This window comes from Poecile atricapillus, chromosome 2 (genome assembly GCF_030490865.1).
Source record: "Poecile atricapillus isolate bPoeAtr1 chromosome 2, bPoeAtr1.hap1, whole genome shotgun sequence".
Lineage (NCBI taxonomy): Eukaryota > Metazoa > Chordata > Aves > Passeriformes > Paridae > Poecile > Poecile atricapillus.
Genome location: NC_081250.1, coordinates 56721177 through 56742212, shown reverse-complemented (window position 1 = coordinate 56742212; position 21036 = coordinate 56721177). Strand labels below are relative to the sequence as shown.

Below are 21036 nucleotides of genomic sequence, written 5' to 3'. Positions count from 1 at the left end.
AAGCTAACAAAGAGCAGACTATTTGTGCCTATACCAAGGCTTTTAATTGCATAATTATGCAAATGGTGACAGGTGATTTTTTTTTTCTCTCTCTCACTGACAGTGCTTTGTAGTTCACCAGGCTGATGTGGAGATGCTGAGGTTCTTTGGAAAAGAAAAGGCCTCTGTGGAGGCCTAGAGCAAATGGTGGCTATAATAATCATCTTCTTTCATATTTTTTCCTTGCCTGCAGTTTCTCTTTATTGCTCCTTTGGCAGCTGAGTCCTTACCATTCAGCCCCAGCAAGGGAAGAAAAAAGATCAGAAACATATTACTGGTAGCTTGGTAATAGCATACATAAAATAATAAAATTTTATAATAAATAATAAAATTTTATGCATACATAAAAATGTATGGCAGGATCTGAGGGCTGAAGGTTGTGTGCAGCATCCCTGTGCTAAAACAATAATCAACTTTCCAAGCTCAATTAGGTCCTTTTTATGGAGTGCAAATTACATGATACATAGGAGACACAGGAAACAAGTTTCACCTTGAATATTCTCGATATGGCATAAGCAGGCAAAAATAGCCTCTGCTCTCCACTTGCAAGGAGTGAGGAAAATGCACTCTCAGCCTGGCTCTTGTAAGAAAGTCCCCTCCATTACTCCACTTTTGGAAGGAATTACCACAAATGGCTATGGGAAGCAGTCCTTCTCAATGACATTTTCTTTAGAGCTTTACAGATTAGGTGGTTTTTCTGCATGAAACCTCAGCTCCCTTCTGCAAAGATAATTTTGCTACCTTTCTTTCCATCCCCACTCATGGAGAGAGTGGTGGGGTAAAATTAGCCTTGACAGAGAAAGGCTCTTAAGGAATTTGGATATGTCAGCAGAAGTGCAAAGCCAGGATGCATACAGCAGCAGGACATGAATTCTGCAAGGATAAACTGAGATTTGCAGCATTACCCTCTGCTTTTGCTAATACCTGGTCTCCATTTTATTTTTTCAGCAGCAATATTCTGCCTTGAAGTCATTTGCATTTTTTAATTTATGTGCAGGGTAAAAGCAAAGGTTTTTTTTCAGTGGGACTTACTTTCTCTAAGGCTAGTATATATGCTTCTACTTCTGCAAGATCTGAACTGGAAGAAGTAAATAAAATGCAGAGTTTTAACACTAAAGCTTCTGGTGAACAACAGATTTGTACTACTTGCCATTTTACCCAAAGTTTTTCTTTTAGGCAAGAAAAGTTGTAACACCTTCTGAATCAATACATTGCATAATGTAGATAATCTCACATGCTGGAACTTGGGACACCAAACTGCTGTTGATAGGCTCATATGCCCTAGGCTCTAAGGATGATTGAGGCTGGAAGGGATCTCTACAAGTGACATGGTGCTCAAGCAGGGAATGGTTTCCTGGGACTGTGTCCAGATGGCTTTTGAGTATCTCCAAGGATGGAAACTCCAAAACCAAATGGCTACATGTTCTAGTTAGAAGAAGATACCCAAGTCCACAGGACATACTAAGAGACTTCTCTTCTAAAGGCCTTGAACCTATTTTGCATGCTTGCAAATGAAGCCATTAGTTACTTATCACAGAAATCTCATCCTTGGAATACTCTGATATCCTTTTTGGAGGAAAGGAAAAGGAAAAGGAAAAGGAAAAGGAAAAGGAAAAGGAAAAGGAAAAAAAGGAAAAGTGGGAGCTGGGAAAGAAAAAGGAATTCTGTCTAAATAAGGAAAGCAAGCATATTCTTCTGGTAGAAATTAATAGAATTGAAGGATTTCTAAAAGCACAGCAGGACCGCAGAGAGAAACAGCTACATATACAAACATTTCATTTTGTATACTGATATGCTTTAGCATCCAGGAAACTTGCTCAGTACTTTTCATACTTTAAATAAAATTCCTACTGCTAACATGTGAAATCTCTGTGGAGGCATTCTTGCTTACACAGTTTCAGTGACTAGAGATACGTAAAGGTGTTTCCCAAATAGTTTGAAAAACCACTACTTAAATTTAGGGCTCAGTTCAATAAGGAATTATGCTGTGTAGGGTTTCTATGGAATTCAGTCATAAAAAGTTCAGACTGTACTAAAAATGAATTCGTTCCATGTTTTTGGTATTCAATGAAGCCTCCTTTCCTCATGCACAAATAGCTAACACTATGCCCTGAAAGGCAGGCATGTCAAAAAGGAGGAAAAGCATATTCTGAGCTCCAAAAACTATAGCACAGTAGATCCATTAAAAATGGAACTTTTCTCAGAGTTTGTAAGATATTAGAGCTGCCCACAGGCAGCTTTAACTTGTATTCTGGTCAATTTTATGGTCAATATATGCAGCTATTTATCACACTTGTTAAAATAAATACTTATAACATTCATCTGGGCTACATATGGTACCCATGTACTATCTAGAGACAAAACATGCCAAAGAAGAAATCAGTTAGTTTTGCAACACATATATTGTTTTATAATGCCTTGCCATGCAAATATTTGAGGTGTTAATAACATTACAAGTTATAAATTTTTTTCTGAGGCTTCTTAATTTTTACTCAGACCACCTTAATTTCTTGAAAGAGCTTATTAAAAACTAGAAAAAAGCTGAAGAAGTCCTAAATAAAATACTGAAGCTGAAGACAGTGAAGGCACCAAAACATAAGGGATTTTTCTAATGCATTGGTTTAATTTCTGTCACCAAACCCAAAGTTCTCCACTCACTGCAGCTCTTAGCAGGAATAATTTCTAACCTGTACTTGGAAGTAACTTGTCTTCCTCTGAACTGATACTGTCCCATACATTTACTTTGTGCTGCTCACATTCTGCTGTTTGGGTGCAGATCACAAATACATATATTTGTTTGAATTGCAGCCCTTAGCCATGAGAAAAATCTTTTAATCACAAGTATTTTTGTCTATTGAATTGGATCTTTGTCTTCAGAGGAATAGGAATGCTAAAAAAAAAAAAAAAAAAAAAAGGAAAAAGCCACTACTGATTCTTTGATTTAAAAAAAAAAGTTCTTTTTTTTTTTTTTGAGACAGATAAAAATGTTGTTTTGCATTTCACACCAGTGTCAACTGACAGGGACATCAGATTGACAGTGGCAAGTATCCAATACTGTAAGCAACTGTGCTTGTAAAAAATATTTAATAGGCAACTTCTGAAAAGGACACTTTAAATTACAGGTGCGACTTTATTTTTGGGGCTATTTTTAAAGACAATTTCTGTTTTAAAAACATCTGTTGGAAGCAAAATAACAAAAGTGATTTATACACAGATTTTTTTTTTTTTTCCCCTTATGGCTGTATGTTTTCTCTGTTACATAACTAAAGACTGTTAGTACTAATAAAGGAGCTGAATGCCATTTCTTAAGTATTCATGTGACAGACTGCATGCCTAAATCAGGTTTAGCTCCTTGAGGTGTAGTTTTTTGGGTTTTTTTTCATAAAATATACGACTTAAGGACCTCTGCTAGCCAGTTTCTTCTATATTTATTTATATATATATATATTAATGGTAAAAAAAAAAAAATCATAAAAAATTAAAATACTTGACAAAATACCTGAATCATAAAGCCTGTCACAGGCTGTTAAAACTTCTTACATACAAATGTATGCATACAAGGCACTTTGCAAAATGTGCCTTGCAAAGCAGCTATCACTTACAACAAGAAACTGATTTCTGTTTTCAGAAGGCTCACCAGATAGTTATTTTAAAAAAAGAGGCAAAATAATAACTCACTTAAATTAATCCAACCCTTATTTTGTTATCTATGATTACATGCCCAAATATTGGTGTGTGTACAACTTTCTTCTCTCTGTGAAATTATTTGAAAGAATAATTTTTGAGTTTACAACTCAAAAAAAAAAAAAGAAAAAAAAGAAAAAGAAAAAGCCCAGCATTAATTATTTTGCCAACAAATCTTTGCAGGCATTAGATCTGCTTTAGCAAAAAAAATATTGCTATAAATCTTCACCTCACAAAGCTTTCTGTAACCATGTGTCAGGAAATCTGTATTAGCCTGGAGTAAGCATCACTCCATGTACAACCTTTTTCTTACCATGAAATTATAAAATTTCAGTTTTAATGATGATATGAACTCATTTCATTAGAAGTTGAAAAGATGTGGAGAACACTCATAGTGCTGTTCAGCTAACACATTTCAGGGTAAGGCATTAAATGTCTGAGTTACGGTGATGGGTTGCCCCAATCCTGGCAAGCTGCATATCCAAATCCTTCCACACCAGAGTTTCTAGACATTTGCCATTGCTGGCAGGAACAAGGATGGTTTTAATTCATGCAGTGGGAGAGGAATGGGCTCCTCAGCACCACAGGCTCTCCCCCATCAACACAACCCCTAGCTCCAGCAGCTGAAAGCCCACTGTCCTTAGTCCTCATGGAGTTCCCAACCCAACAAGAAATTAATGTTGATGGCTTCTTTTTTCTACAGTGATATCAAACATTTATAGTGAGACATATAAGAATATATATTTATATAAATATATAAAATATTTATATAAAATATATAAATAAATACATATACAAAATATGGCATTATTTTTCCAGAGATGATACATTTCACAGGCCACTTTTCCTTATCCAGATTTCACTGTCATACAGAAATTTTCACAAAGTACATTAAACAATCAGCCTCAAAAAAAAAAAATTTGCCAAAGCCTTCCTTATGTGAAAGCATCACATACCACAACAAAACCAAATCACTTCTCTTCCAATTAAAAAGACATGTAACACTATGGCAGACAGTGAGTTTAACTATTTAAACCAAATGGTTCTTTTTCTATGCTTAGATGCAGGCAAATGATTCTACCATAGTCAAAGCAAGCAACAATTGTGTGTCACATAAATGAAATGCATGGGTCTCAACACCCCATCTTGTCAATGTTGTTTTCAACAGGAGTTCCTCATACAGAGTAAGTCCTTTGGCAGAAGGTACCAAGACAACACAGAATAGATACACCTTTTTAAAATAAATAAGCAAACGCGAAGAGTAGTACTGTAACAGCAATTTTTTCTCCATGAATATTCTGTATAAGTGTAAGCAGTAAATGGAGGAAATGTAAGCCCTGTTGCACAAACTGAAGCAACGTACAGACAGAAGAAAGCTTTTCCAAGAGCTTCAGTGCGATTGTTATCCTTTCCAGTGGCATAATTCAGTGATGGGTACATTAGAATTATCAATAAAATAATTAAGAAAAATATTATCTTGGTATTTGTAGTTATATCAAATAATAAAACTCAATCCCTTCTGGAAACACTTCCTTTGCTTCAAAAATTAATTTCTTTTACCTAGAACAGGTCAGTGTGTATGCATATAGATTTAGACATATTTGCAAATCATCCCATAACCTTACTTTACTTTCTCTTTGCACACAGATGTATACACTAAAGTTACCGTATAATATTTGGTATTCACATGTTACATTTAAATAAAGTTTATTAAAAAACAATTATATTAAATACAGACTAACAGAATATTCATAATATATTTTACAGAAAAAAATAGCCATGTCTTTATTTTAGAAATACATTTCTTTAAAAAGTTCTTTGAGATTTTTATAAAACTTTTTACCCGTGAAGACAAGTTTCCCATCAGACCTGTAAAAAAACCTTTAAATCATTGTGGGTTTTTTGGTTTTGTTTTTCTTTTTAATACTTTTACAAGCTTAACGTCTATAAAATCTTTAAAAAACCCAGTATCTTTTGGGATCAAATTGGTCACAGGCCATTCTTTAAAAAGTCAGTGGAGACTCCCTGATTCCATTCTGAAGTGCCTTTTGTTTTTCTCTCTCTGGGTATCAATAGTGCAGGTTTACATGGGAATTCAGAGCTCCCTACACATCCCATAGGAAGCTCAATGTGTGTCAGTGGCAGGATGCAGCTGCAGCAGCATCCACAGAGGCTGCAACTCCCCATGTGCTGCAGGAGGCATAGCTTGTTACTCCACACACAGTGCAGTCCCACAGTGTTTGCCCAGCCCCTCCAAGGTCTCTGTGAGGTCCAGTGGCCGTGCACAGATGCCAGAAGAGCTGGCACCCAGCCCTCATTTGCTTTCCAAGTTATAGCAGTGGACATCTCCTTTTCCCTTCCCATCATACCCAGGAAGCGGCTGTCCATATTTATCCACGCACCAGCAATAACCTCTTTTTCGGCCTTTGGATGGGCGACACTGAAACATAATAGAAGACCCAGTTAGCATGAATTTAGTTTTCACTGCTTGTAGTGTTAGACAGCAGGGATTCCTGCTCCTCTGATAGCTGCACCTCAATATCCTGACCATATCTGACAGAATCAAACAGAATATTTGTTACCACTACAAAGTATTTCAATAAAAACTTACCTTCTCTCTCCATCAATCCCTCTGTAGCCCAACTACTCTGTAATAAAACTGCACTGAGGACTACCAGGAAACAGGCTTAGGAAGTGCTCCCTATCATACTGGGCCAGACAGCTGCCCCCTTTGAATACCATGCAACAGCATGGGCTAGTGACTGGGACCTATCTTTAGAAAAAAAATTTAGCAGATATGTTCTACACTAAAGAACAGGTCTGGCAAAGACAACCATTGCAACAAGACACACACTTGGTTTGCATCTGTTTACTGCAGGAAATTAACAGTGTAGCTGACACTTATTAACAGATACATACTCCTTCTGTAGTGCAGTTATTGCAAAAGCTGCTAGGTGAACTAGAACTTTACATGCATATTTTTCTATTAAAAAGTTGGTGTATCTACTAGTCTGTAACATGACCACTTTACGTTAACTGCTTGAATTCACCAACAATGCTGACCAATCTGAAACTATCACAGGCAATAACAATGAACCTCTTTAGAAGCAGTAACGCAGTAAATATGCATTATAAAGTCTACTACATACTAAGTAAGCAATGCTCCTCCCAAGGAACCAAGAATGGCAAAAACTAGACTAAAGGAGACTAGACTAAGGGACATGCTGCAGACTGCATTCAGTATGCAACCCTAGATGCAATTACGTTACCATGAGCCTCTGTGACCTTGCAAGGGTTTTACCCATTCGTAAGACATATCCAGAAACTCACTAGGTTTGCAATGGTCAGCCTCACTGTCAAAACATAGCCTCCCTGTCAGCTCATGTGTTGAGATTTGGTGATACAGGATTTGCTTCAAATGCAAACAAGGGTGGCTGTTTACTCAGGACATACTGACAAAAGAAGCAACAAGACAAGCACACCCAGTTTCCTGTGGTTTTGTCTGTTGCATTACCAGTATGAAGGAAGATTGGCTAGACTGGTGCTACTTATGTCTCTCAACCTTGTCCAGTCTATAATTCAAGCAGAGCAATTGTTGCCTCTGAGATCACATTCAGAGTAATTCAGGTTTTCAGAGGTTCAAGCTGGTACAATCTGGTAAACTTCACCACTATCCCTGTACTTCTTGTTCTCCAGAGTCTCACAGGCATGGCCCAATGTCTCAGGAGGCCAGTGGCTCACATAAGCACCGTTCCCATGTGCAGGTACACAAGAAAACATGAAGCAAGTGTTGGGCTTCACATGCTGTTCAAAGTGACTGATCCTTTCCATGTCTAGTTTAGTATCTCAGGTGACTGTGCTATCTTGGACAGAACTAGGAATACAGATCACTTTCAGACAGCCTGCACCAGCACACTGGCCCATGAGCCAACTAATTTGTGGCAGCACAGAGTAGTCGTCACTAAGACCTTGTGGAAGAGAGATGGAAGCCAGTCACACATTAGGTAGAAATTGTTCAAACAAGTCAGCATCTTGTTTATTTTATTTTACCACAAATTAAGCAATGTTATTCAGCATAACTGCAAATTAACCCACCCTTCTGATATATTATTGAGTAAAATGCCCAATGCAAAAATAATGCAATGCCTTCTCTTCTACGAATCTGCAAATTTGCTTTGGCATTAGCCCTATGAAAACGGACAGCAGTAGGATGACAAGATCCAGCTTAACGTACACATCAGCTTAGATTTAGAAGAGGATAAAGAAGTTCAAACCTATTGGGAGAACAGCTACATTCACTGAACTAAATGGTTACCTGCACTTCAGTTCTTATCTGTTACTAAATCTTTAAACTTAAGTCCTACAACTTATATTTATTGTCTCAAAAGCCTGACTAGAACTTAGATATATTCTCCAGGATGACCATGGGTGACTGCTCAACGTCTACTGATGTCAAGGAAAATTTTTCTTTAGTGCTGATGGTGAATGGACTGAACTCTAGCTTAAGTATTATTAACATTTAATGATTTAAATTTTTCATGCTCAAACCAGAGGAATTAATTTTACAAAAAGGAAACTGAACCAGCACTTCTAGAGTTGTTTTCCCAACAAAGTAGGCACAGATGGAGCCCAAAGAGCATAGGGCTTCTGGCTGCCAGCCTGTTGCTCTGGCAAAGAAACTACATTTCTGCTAATAATAGTAACATAGCCTCCCCTTTTAGAAGTACTATATGAAGTATGTTACACAACTCTCGCTGATTCATAGGCTTGCTTCACTCTCAAAACAAATGATCAATTAAAGTTCTCATGTTGTTGGAAGCTTTGATTACAGCTGCACAATCAATTTTCAGAGTTAATTACTACATGAAGGTAATCTGCAAAAACGCCTTTCCTACTACTATTTTTCTTACTTCTTCTAGACAATCCATTTGAAAAGCAAAACCCTTAGATCATTCAATAGCTGAACACTATGAGAAAACTATTTATCTTTTCCAAGTGATTTTTTTCTACCCACTCAGCCATGCTGTCAATAGTAAAGCACTTCTGATTAAAAAGTGATGCTTTTATCCGGAAACAGACAACAATCCCTACAGAAGAGGTAGACAGGTCATATGGAAAAACATATATAAAAATATTTGTATGAATTCTGTATTCCACATACATTTCTAGGCTCTATTCAGCTATTCATGAAGTACGACTTCATAATTTTAAAAAGTTGGAAAACTGCCCAAGCAGTGGAGACAGTAATTACTTCTGATAGAAACACCAGCTGCCATCTTCAATGCCACCTGCCCCTCTCCCTTCCACAAAGAAATGCCACAGAGGCATTTATGGGGCACAGCAGAGCATATGGTATCCCACTGAATTCCTGGTCAGTCCAGAGGGCTCCATGGAGCTACAACCATGGTCTTCAGGAACAGACTGCAGACAACCTTGACATATACCTCAGGCCGTTTTGGCTCCTGGCAAGCACAGCTCTGTTTTCAGTGGAACGATGCCAGCTCACATTTGGGTTAGTATCTGGCTCCAGTATACAAACATGGGGCAATTCTAGTAATTGCCTCATATAATAATTCTAATTTCATCAAAACCTTTTTTCCCATGCTTGAGGTAGAACTGTGCCTGTATCAACTAATTATGCAAAAATATACCAATATAGCACAGTCGAATACTACAACCTTACATGTGTGATTCAGACAAGGAATCATAAATTTTAGTAGGTCTGATTTTAAAGTTTATGTATAAACAAAAGGTGTGAAATATTTTTCATGTTATACCCTGACATATAAATTTATGTTCTTAGAAGTGTTTCACATATGCAGATTATTCTTCATGGTTATTCCTGAAAAATCAATTTCTAGATATCCATGGAAAGTAAGTGCTTTCAACTTGAATGGAAGACCAGATGAGCAGGAAGGCAGAATACGTGAGAAATAGTGAGTGCCTCCTAAAAGAGTTTTAATGGTGCCAGCGTGATCATAATTTATCAGAGTCCTACTAACCCAAAACTACTCCATTCTCATCCTAGACCATGGTTTTGACAACTGTTTCTAGAATTCAAAATACCTAGCTTGCATTCATTTTTTCATGGCTTTACTGTCAACCTATTACTGTTCATGGCTTTACTGTTAACCTATTATTCTGAATTTTGTGACAATAGAATATAATTCAATTACAGACTGAACATGGCTAACAATGGCATGAAGGGAATTAATAGAACAGCATAGCATTCTGTTAATGAGATTAGACACCACTCACAGTATCTAAAATATCAGATACTGATGCTTCAAAAAGAAAAACAAACAAACACAATTGTCACAATTACTTGCATAGAGTTAATTTCATCTGGACAGTACTCACTCCCTTCTCAAACTGATGTTTTTTTCCTAGGAGTTAATTCTATGAGGGCAACTATTATTTTTGGTTTGGTGAGAGAAGCAGGCTGCCTCTCTAAGTCCCTTCTCTGAGGGATTGTTCCCAGGACTGATCAAGGCTCATTTACAGAATCAGCAACCCAAGTGAATTTCATATAGAATGTTTACTCATGTGGGCTCCATCTGTGGGCATCTCCTGCAAGACCCTGAGTCATCTCAAACTACCATTGCAACTACTGGAACCTGTGTAAATTGGCACAGTGCTTGACAAGGCTGGTTAGGTATGAAAGTGTCCCTTCATTTTCTATATATGCTGACCGGATGGGCTATTGCACATAGTGCAAGAACCTTTCCTAAAGAAATTTTAAGAGTTTCCAGGCAGCACAGACAACACACAGAGGACAAAAGTATCCATCTGCTTTGTACCAACACCTTATTCTCGTAAATCAGCTTCTAGGAACAAATAGTAGGCAAGGCTATTATCTGTCTTCTGTATTTTTTTTCCTTTGTATTTCCTTTTCTTTGCCTTGGTGATAGAACTATGACTGTATTTTAAAGTACAGTCCTCCTTTCAAGTAAGCCACTTTAATACGTGCTTAGTGCGGATCTGATTTACTACCCACAATGCCAGAGATTACTTGCAAACCACCACATTTTTGCAGACAAAGCAAAAACCTCAGAGTCTAAAGAAAGATGAAAGGAAGATCCACTGAACAAAGTAAATACCCGTCTGCAGTCTTCTATAATACATAGAGAAGGAAAAGGGCTACGGCACACTTGAGTGCCTTGAACACAGTCAAATGATGTGCTGTTCTAGAACAGCTAAGAAAATACTTTTATGACAGAGGCACAAAACACAGTCCTGGTCTCACTCTGCATAGCAGCCCAATGAATTTTCTGAAAACAAGCAGACAGAGATGTGAGCATTGCTCTCTGTTAGCGTTAGAAGCATAACATGGCTGACGCAGGCTTCTCAAAGCTCCAGGCAACAAAAAGAAACTTTCCCTGTTTGGGAGTTGCCACCATCTGCTCAGGAAAAGCTGGGAAGCATAGAAAAACTCAGCAGCATGTACCAAAGGTCAAACAGCACTGTCAATGCTGGACTGATGGCAGAAAGGAAGGTTGGAAATCTCACCCCTGTTATAAATGCACCCATCCGACATTGACAGCTTATTGCAGAGCTCCAGGGAATACTAGAAAGGGAAAGACTGTTTCTAAGAAAGCTGAAAGCCAAAAAATGGAGAGGTACCATTCCAAAAATAAGGTTGCCTAGTCAGAGCCAATTGACTCCTCACTTCCAACCTATGAACTGCATTCGCTAGCAACAGTCAGCCACTCCTTTGGTTACCAGAGACAGAGAGGTTGATTCGTGTAAACCCAAAGGGAAAGATATGATAGTCCACAAACAAAATCTATCCTTGGGAAAAGTCTTAGAGAAACCTTTGAATTCAGGAAATTTTGAAATTATACCAAGAAATGCATATTTGGAGGCAGGCTAAACTTGGATGGGATGTGCACACTGAACAAAGAACCTGACACATCTTATACTTCCCCAAGTTCTTAACAAGCTTCAGTGGCAGCACTGAATAGAGAACACTGATGTAGCTCATTCCAACACAACTAAAACATAAATACCCACAGTTTTGGTCAGCATTTGTCAAGAAAGGTCAAAACCTCACAACCAGAAAGGGCTGAGAAACCATCCTTGCTTCAGACTAACTACTAGAAGTATCACTTTCATGATAACATGACTTGGATTTTGGAAGCGATCTGTGTAGCACATAAAGGACAGATACATACCTTTCTCAAGTTGCTTTATGTAATATGATCCAGTGTAGTTCTTCTAGGAACTCTCAAGCAGCTATTTACAATTCAAAGCATTGATCTATTGCAGTCATATGGTGACTGCAACATTAGCTCTGTGGGTTATTGTAGAGGCACTGCTTATTTTAAACCAAAGGGCATTAGTATCTAGGACACCAGTCAACCCATGTGTGATTAGGTATGAAGTTTCTCAAATCAATCTGTTGTCATGATCAACAGAAAATAAAAATACTAACCCCACTTGACAAGGTTCAGCACTATTGGATCAGGTCTTAAAACTGGAAATTAACTAGTTCCTCTGCAAAATGATATATAATGCACCTTGCTATCAAGATCCTTCAACAAAGATGCAGAAAAGGTGAAATGCATTCACTGAAATGATCAAAACTCTGTACTTACTTGCTTTTTCTTGTAGAATCCCTTCTTGTCACAATTTGGAATATGAAATCCCCTGGGACTCAAGACATTCAGGATCTTTAGGTGGTTTAAAGTGTCTTCCATTTCTCTACGACATGGACCCTGTTAATAAGCACATTTTAAAAAACACATGAAACTTTGCTCCTAAATTCCATCTTTCACTCAAGAGTTAATAAATCTTTAAAGGTCAAAAAAGCTCAAATCCAAACAAATCCATTAAAGCAGAGAGATGGCTGAATATATCAAAATCAGATTATTCACTAAAAAAAAATTAAAAATAAAAAAAATCTGACTTTCTGCTCTATTCAAGATAAATTGATTTCTAAGGATTGAAGGCCCTGCACTATGCTGCGGGACATATTGGCATTTCCAGTTGAAATCACAGTCACATATACCTTTGGGAAGGCTTAACCAGTATGTAAATCAGTCACATATAGCATAACTTAAATTTGGAAAAGCTGGCCTTGCACCTAGTGGGAAAAGAAGAAAGTAGACACTGGAAATACACAACTGGATAGGCCTTCCCCAATGACATTTGGTTTTTTGTGACTCTGCTGGATTTGAAAGCTTAAATGCAATTGATTCAAGTGAAAATAAGTGGTTTGGCATAATGTATATATAAAATAGCTCAGCTTTGGACAACAATTCCCAATTTCAACTGAAACAAATAAATGCAGTCATACAGAGGACCAGTTGCACACAACAGTCTCATTAGATAAGTACATCACTTTTTTCCTCACTTTCTTCATCTGCAAAGGGCTGAAAACAAGGTAGTGAGGATTAGCTCTAGGACAATGACCCAAAAAGAGCTTCCAAGAAGCAGTTCTAAGTGCATTGGTCAAACAATGTGTCTCAAACACCAACTAATTATATCTCAAGGCAGCCCTTCAGGGTAGGGAGTAAAGCATTATGAGCCTCACTTTGCATTCAGAAAATCAAGAGCGGAGGACTTCACACTTTGCCAGAGGCCAAGAAGGCAGTCAGTGTCAGCAGTTGGATCAGAATTCAAGTGGCACAGCCTACAAACTCTGTGCTTAGCTACACTGCTATCTGGGTATATCACTGACTTGCACCACCAGCCCTTTTCTTCAGCAGAGATACAAAAAAATTTCTCTACATGGATTCATGGTTTAAAAACATTTAAATTGCTGCACTGGCACAAAGACTCATTTGGTGCTGTTTTTAATTAGTGAAGTAATGACATTTATACTTTCAAGTGGTAATATTAAGAGTTTGCTCATGTAAAGGACATTTAATGTGAGTGTCTGAAAGCCTACAATCTCCAAAGCACTACTGGAGATTAAAATGGAGTTTTTGGTCAGTACACCTTCCCTGTTGCCTTCACATTTTCTTCCTGTACCGATCTTACAAGTTATAAACACAGGCTTTAAATGGCTTCTCTTACTGCTCAAACGCACTGAGTGCAAATGACAGACGTTCAGAGATTTGGTCCCAGATTAGGCCTACAAAAAGATTTTTCAAAATTTTTATTTTGAAGCAATCTTCCAAAGTCAGCCAGACTAGTATCAAAAGCTAACATTCAGACACAACTAGAACTAGAGCATTTGCTGACAAAGGCACCTGTCCCTGATGGACTTATTTCAGGTTCGTAAAGACACAGCAGCCTTGGTAAACTGGTATACCTTTGCTCATGAACCCAACTATCAGTACTCGTTTTAGTTAAGAATCTATTTCCTCAGAGCGACCAACCTTCATTCTTTTAGTGATGGCAGTTTTACTTCACATTTTTCAGAGGAGGACACACTGGAAGGCAGATACTGAAGTGATATGACTAGATGGGTGGACATCAGTGACAAACTAAAAATGAAGCTTCGCTTGGAAGCCACACTCTCTTCAGGAAGAGGTTTTCACCTCATACAAATTTCAAAACCCTCTTTTGAAGATGAGAAGCCATGTCTGCTTTCATCATGCCTGTTTTGATAAAAGGCCAAAGTATATCCAGATGCATTTTTCAAGCTATCTGGCCAAAGGCACAGGTTATCAGCTGGATGGCCAGAAAGAGAATTATTCTTGCCCTCAGATTAACAACACTCCGACTGCCCTGCAAATTCACAGGGCATAGGCAATAAGAAGCAATGATAGATCATGTGACTCATGAGACTTTGCTTTTAGGCAATAGCACCAAACAGCAACTGCAAGTGGAAGTGCTCAGCATGTCATACAGTGACTGCCTAGTCAAGATCCTAATCCTCAGCTCAGCCTAAACTTATCTCTCTTGATTTGCATCAGGCAGTGTATGAACACAGTGCCACTACATTCAACATGAAACATCTATTTTCCATTATTGCAACTCAATTACATTGTTTGCAACCAAGTTTAATGATGACACTATTAAACCTGTCCCAAGTCCACTCACACAAATGTGTGACACAGGGAGGAACAAGAACTTTCAACTTCTAAGAAAATTTAGTGAAGGTCATACTTGTATTTGATGTAAACATCATTATGTTAGTCCTAACTGCTTTCTGAACACAATCTTCTTGGTCTGCTGACTGTGTATGCATTTGCAGAGTCAATACATTTACCAGTTAAAATGCCAGAATGTCCTAAAAGGCTGCAACAATTTCCACTCTTCAGCTATTTACTGTAATTATTTGTCGTATGCACACCATATATATATATATATATATATACACACACATATATTCACATATGTACACATTCATATGCTGACAAATGCCTTCCTATTTACAGAAATACTTACATATTCAGTCTCTTGTTTGGATTCAGAAGAGAAATTCAATGTATCCGTACTCTGCGAATCGTATTCGACTTTATAGCGTTGTGTATCTTTGGCTTGCACTTTCCTGATGATATCTATTTTGATGTGTGGTGGATGTGACTTGGAATCTGGCACTCTGTGAGAGTTTGGAATGGCCTGATTTTCTACGCTGCTGGTACTCCTGTCTTCTTCTGAATCACTGAAATTTCCTGTGTAAAGAACAAATGCAGAAGAAACGATGTTACTTGGCTGCCAGCTGTGTCTGTAAGGGCATAGAAACATAGAATATCCTGAGTTGGAAGGGACCCACAAGGCTCCTCAAGTCCAGCTCCTGGCCCTGCACAGGACAGCACTAAGAATCAAACCACATGCCTGACAGCACTGTTCAAACATTTCTTGAACTCTGTCAGTCTTGCTACAGCAACCACTTCCCTGCAGAGCCCACCCACCCTCTTGAGTGAAGAGCCTTTTCTTAATATTTAACCTCTACCTCCCCTGATACAGCTTCATTCCCTCAGATCCTATTACTGGTCACAAGTGAGAAGAGATTATTGCCTCCCCTTCTGCTTCCTTTTGTAAGAAAGCTGTAGAGCATGATGAGGTCTCCCCTCAAGCAACAAGCCACTAGATTAGTCCATGTGTTTAATTTTATTTTTTACAAAAATATATAGCAGCATACAAAGCAATATACAAAAATATGAACTCTGCAGCATTCTGCACGTGTCAGCACCTTTGTTGCCAAGCGATGAGCTTTGTGACTGAAGCATTCCCAGCGCGGCCAAGCGAAGTGCCCAGCAGCACCGCCTGCGCAGGCTGTACTGAAGGCCAGGAAACCAGCCACGGCCGCTGCCCCGGGAGCCACGGCCGCTGCCCCGGGAGCCACGGCCGCTGCCCCGGGAGCCACGGCCGCTGCCCCGGGAGCCACGGCCGCTGCCCCGGGAGCCACGGCCGCGGTGGCCACTCGCCCCCACTGCCCGCTGCAGAGCCGCCCGCCGGCGGCAGGGGGCAGGCCGGCACCGCAGGAGCGAAGCCCGCCGCAGCCCCACCGGCGCCGGGGCGAGGATGCCTCCCCTCCGCCACTGCTGACTTCATCAACGCCAGATAAACGCCACCGGCTTCGGGCACTTACGGGCTGCAGTGTAGCTCTGCCTGCCCCAGGGCCGTAATTTTTTTCTTTTTTTTTTTTCTTTTTTTCCCCTTAATACTATCAACTCTAGCTCGCTGAGGTTCCTGGCTCTAAGTAGCCATTTCTTTCTTTTTTTTTTTTTCCTTAACTTTATTCCAATTCAACACACCGAATGGGACAGAAAAGGTACAGCACACTTTCATTGCTCTGCTATTAAAAAAAAGAACATTTATTGGTGTACAAAACACATTTTAAAAGTAATGGACAAAAACCGCCATTCATTCTGTAGTGGTTCCAACGACAAACACTTTTCCTCTTGAGCTTCAAAACTATTTTCTCTTTAAACTACCATCCACAAAAAGTCAGGAGAAGCACATTTTCCTAGCATACTCCAAAAGTTCAGTGTTCCTGTACCTTCTAAGGTACTTGTCTATGCTGCACTTCTCTCTGTTAGGTGATTCCTGCAGTTCAACTGTAACTACTTCCATTTCCTCCAGGGAATTTTTCCAGTTAAGGTATTCCTAACAGCTAAGTAATAACTGAGCCCCACTTCTTGCCGTCTCAGCTCCTGGCTTCCTTTTTTTTTTCTTTTTTTTTTTTTTAAGGAAATCCTATTGGGACTGCACAATGATAACATCCCATACTAAAATCATACTTGATGACTCACTCAAAGAAAAAAAAAAATAAAATAAAATAAAATCACAAAAGCTGAGAAATTCAGTACTGAAAGTCCACATTCACATAGTTCGTCGATGCTAAATATTTCAACACAGGGAGTACAGTGGCACTGCCAATACACAGGAATGGGGGAAGAGGAAGAGGGTTCTGAGTTAACATTCTGGTACTGGTGGTTTTAGTGCAGCCACTGCTGGCAGTGGACATAATTGACCAGGAAAATCCAAATCACAGTGCAAATGGATTAAGGAAGTCTTAAGTCCAAATTTCCTGGCTTTTGTGGGTTTAAGTCAGACTCAGCAGTATTTGAACATATTTTTGGTGGTTTAATGTCCTGTTCTGAAACAGTAGTATTTTTCCTCCATATTCTCAATGAAATTTGCAAGAAATTAGTCATCAAAATGTTATAAACCTGAATCTACATTTTCTGCAATCAGTCCAGTTCATTAGTTTTTCTCTTCTACCAAAAAATAAGTAGAAAATATTCTTAACATGCACTGAGTATCCATGACCATGTCTGGTCATTTCATTTTAGAGAGGCCACCATAGTTCAGTAGCACTTCTTACACTTCAGATTTAAATGGTCATATTGCCACATCTTAAACTGTAAAGCACATTTAATTAACTCCTTTTCACAAAACTTGGTCTCATGCTAGATTTCCATCCTATTAAGAGAAACAGAACTGCAAGTAATGAGAGTTATCCATTCTCTTTTTTTTTTTCTTTTTTTGAGATTAAAAGGGTTACAAATGCACACACTACTATTTAATGCTTTGAGATTAAAAGGGTTACAAATGCACACGCTACTATTTAATGCTTTTGTGCCCAAAAAAACCAACTGGAATGTCAGTGGCCTACTACAGTTTTTGTTATGATGCTACTGTAATACACTCTGGTCTATACCAACGTCTAGCAATTTCTGTGAACTAGGAAGGACCAACAGAATAGCACGTGATGCAGGACCTATCTGCATGTCTGCATGTAAAGGAGATGATGTGATCCTGCTCAGAGAAGTGTATACCAGGGAGTGCTGGCTTGAAAGCTAGCAGTGGAGTATGAGGAACTGGGCACTATGCATCATATAGGTTCTGGGTACTTCTCCCTTCTTGCACACCAAGTTTGCAAGTTTCACTCTTTGAATGTGAACTGTAAGGATCCTACAATGCACTTTTTAAGGAATCAAAAGTTCCTATGGATTTCAAAATGGGAATTCTCCCTCAGACAAGAATGCAGAAATAAGAATTCAGCTGAAAATGGAAAGATTTTCAGCTAAGTACAACTTGTCTTTCCCTTTCTCCTTCTCTAACAGTCACTGTTGAAAGCACTACCCCTAGATTAAATATTAGTACTGAGGAGACACTTCTTGTTTCCAGTGCTATTCCAAGGATGAACAGGATGAGCCAAGCGCACGTGATGAAGGAAGCTACTCGATGTTCCAAGGAGATTAAAAACTTCAGATAATACCGCCAACCACTCATTCAAATTGTCACAGCTTGGAAGCAGCACATAAATAATTATAATAAGGCATCTCCTATTATTCTAACAGGCAGTTCACTGGAGCACTGGTGCCACTTTCTCAGCTAAGGAATAGCTAATCGAAGAGTCCCTTCAACCCGGCAGAAAATCTTCAGGCTTTTTAAAAATGCAAACAGTGGAAAGCCTTTTGACACACTTTTCTATTAAATAAATGTTAACATACTTGCTGTTGGTTAGCAAACAGTTTAATTAAATGCTTGCATAAAGGGACTGTGCTCTCTCAATCTGAATCCCAAGTTTCCCTGTTTTAAATTTTAAAATGTGCATGCTAACAGAACTTTTTCCAACCATCCCTTCCTTTTCTAATAAAACCCATTCTGTGAGTATCTCACTACAAGACATGGAAGAGGTACAGGAAATCTTCGTTTGACCAAGGATTTCTTTGTAGTACAGACAAAAAACAACGTCCTTTTAAACACTGTTGTACCAATGCTTTGTTCTGAATAACCACTTTTGCAGGCCAAAGGCATATTTAAATTTGTCTTTTCTTCTCTGTGCTCAGATTTCCCTGGCTTACCCACGCTGCAGGGCAGAAGTTAGACCCCACTCTCTTGAGTTTTATGCTCACTCTCCTTCCAGGTACACCGGGGACAAACGGCGAGGATTACACCCGCTCTCTCCCTCCATCCAGGCTCTGTAGCCTGCCAGTCCCATGCACCCGCAGAAGCCACATGCAATCCCTCCCCCACTCCCCCCTCCTTTTTTTTTTTTTTTTTTTTTTTTTTTTTTTTTTTTTTTAGTAAAGCAGCTCTGCCTCTTTTGCGAGGAGCTACTTCTCAGCATCGGTGTTGAAGAAAACCGGTGTACACATAAATAAGGTGGAAGAGGTTAATTGTCCTTTCCTTCAGTCAAAGCACACCTCCTTCAAAAGGATCTCAGGCTCGGCTACGTGGCTACCGGCAGAGCCCCCCGCCCACGGGCCGGCAGCAGGCGGACAGCGAGCGAGGGCCGTTTCCGGAGACAGAGCTCCGCCGTGAGCTCGCCCACGCCTCCCCGCTCGTGCTGCTCCCTTTGTAACTTAAAACAAAAGAAAGCGGCATACACACACAAAAAAAATAAAAATAATAAAAAAAACCCACCAAAACCCAGCCCAACAAGAAAGCAGCGAAGATGGAGAGCGGCGCGCAGGAAAGCCACCCCTTCGCCTCCCAGCCCGGCCGCAGCCCCTTACCTGCAGCGTGCGGTCCCGGCAGCAGGAAGGCCCGCAGCCTGCCGCCCGCTGTAGCGTTGGTGCAGAGCCCGCGGCCCTCGAGCAGCGCCTGCAGCGGCCGCGCCTCTTCCCGCCGCGGCTGGCAGCTGAGCCCGGCGCCGCAGCGCTCCGTGTAGATGCCGCAGGGCTGCCCCGCGCGCAGGGCGCAGGTGAGGCAGCAGCCGCAGCCCGGCTCCCGCACCCGTTCGGGGCAGTCGGGCTGTAGGGGCTTGCACTGCTGCAGCGCCCGAGCGTCGCAAGGCTCGCAGCGGACCACCGGCCCCGCCAGCGCCGCCGCCGCCCGCCGGACCAGCAGCGCCAGCGCCGCCGCCGCCACTGCCCACAGCACGCCGGGCCGCGGCACCATGGCAACCGACGGAGGGGCCGCCGGGAGCCGCCCCCGCGCACCCCGGCCGGGCAGAGCCCTGCGCGGGCGCTCACACGCCGCCGCCGCGGGCGGAGGGAGCGGAGCGGTGCAGTGCAGCCCCAGCCGCCTCCGAGGGGGCTGCGGGCAGCGGAGCAGCCGGCCGGGCGGCCGCGAGCCTGCCGGCGTGAGGAGGCGGGGAGCCGCGCTGCCGACACTCGCACGCCGGCCCTCTCTGCAGTCGCTTGCCCGCCGTCACATCAAGGCAGCAAAAGCTCGCTAGCAACAAAGGCAACTTTTTCCTTCTCTTCTGCCCCCTCCTCCCTGCAGAGCGCCTGGGTTACTTGGCTCGACAGTAACTTATCTCTTTTTTTGCTACACACAACACTCAGGAAAAGAAAAAAAAAAAAAAAAAAAGGAAAAAATAAATAAAAAACCTTTGCAAAAGTGAAAAAAAATAAAAAAAGCCAAGCCCAGACGGTCTGAAGAAAACTTAGTCCAAAAACGTTTCGGAAAAGAAGGAGAAAGTACCGAGAAGGAAAAAATAGAGATGGGGGAAAGAAAAAAGCGAGGCTCCCTTCGTTTTATTCCCCGTGCTGCCTGCCGGCCGCTCTGCCCCGCTGCACTCCCCGCCACTCCGCACCCAGCTGTCCCCCGTCCCGTCCGTCCGTCCGCCCTATATAGTGCGGCGGCCGCCGGCCCGCCCCGCGCCATGAATAACGCGCGGCGCGGCGCGGCAGGGAGCGCCGGCCCTCGCCGGATCCAGCCTTCGGTCACGCAGGGCTGTGAGGGCGGTGCGGTGCGGTGCCGGGGACGGGGGGGGTACGCGGGGGACGCGGCGCTGCCGGGGGTTTATGGGCACTTCTTAGAAATCAGCTGTGAGGGGTAGGGCTCCGGCGAGAGGGCCACGTCGTGTGTCTCTAGTTTCAAGAAAAAGTGGTCTCTCTGTGCGTGTTCGCTTCCCCGTGACCGTGTGTGTTTCCTTGGCACCGAGAGAGGCGAGAGAAACTAGCGGAGAGTGCCCTTTTTTGGACTCCGAGCTACAATCCTGTCCACTTTGGGGCT

At 41.1% G+C, this 21036-nt stretch overlaps 1 protein-coding gene across 1 annotated transcript; it reads right to left on the bottom strand.

Moving 5' to 3' along the window:
- Positions 1-3013: 3013 nt before the first annotated feature.
- Positions 3014-20636, bottom strand: IGFBP3 (insulin like growth factor binding protein 3). Its single transcript, XM_058832934.1, has 4 exons — positions 19590-20636; positions 15064-15290; positions 12321-12440; positions 3014-6163 (listed from the first exon to the last, which is right to left on the bottom strand). The coding sequence occupies exons 1-4, from the start codon at positions 19972-19974 to the stop codon at positions 6038-6040; spliced, it is 858 nt and encodes a 285-aa protein (XP_058688917.1). The 5' UTR covers positions 19975-20636; the 3' UTR covers positions 3014-6037.
- Positions 20637-21036: the final 400 nt, after the last annotated feature.

Excerpts from the sequence above, each read along its gene's own strand:
- IGFBP3 (XM_058832934.1), bottom strand. The coding sequence starts at position 19,974 with ATGGTGCCGCGGCCCGGCGTGCTGTGGGCAGTGGCGGCGGCGGCGCTG. Across the intron at positions 12,441-15,063 it reads CCAAACAAGAGACTGAATAT|GGTCCATGTCGTAGAGAAAT; the intron begins GTAAGTATTTCT and ends GCTTATTAACAG. Across the intron at positions 6,164-12,320 it reads GATTCTACAAGAAAAAGCAA|TGTCGCCCATCCAAAGGCCG; the intron begins GTAAGTACAGAG and ends ATTATGTTTCAG.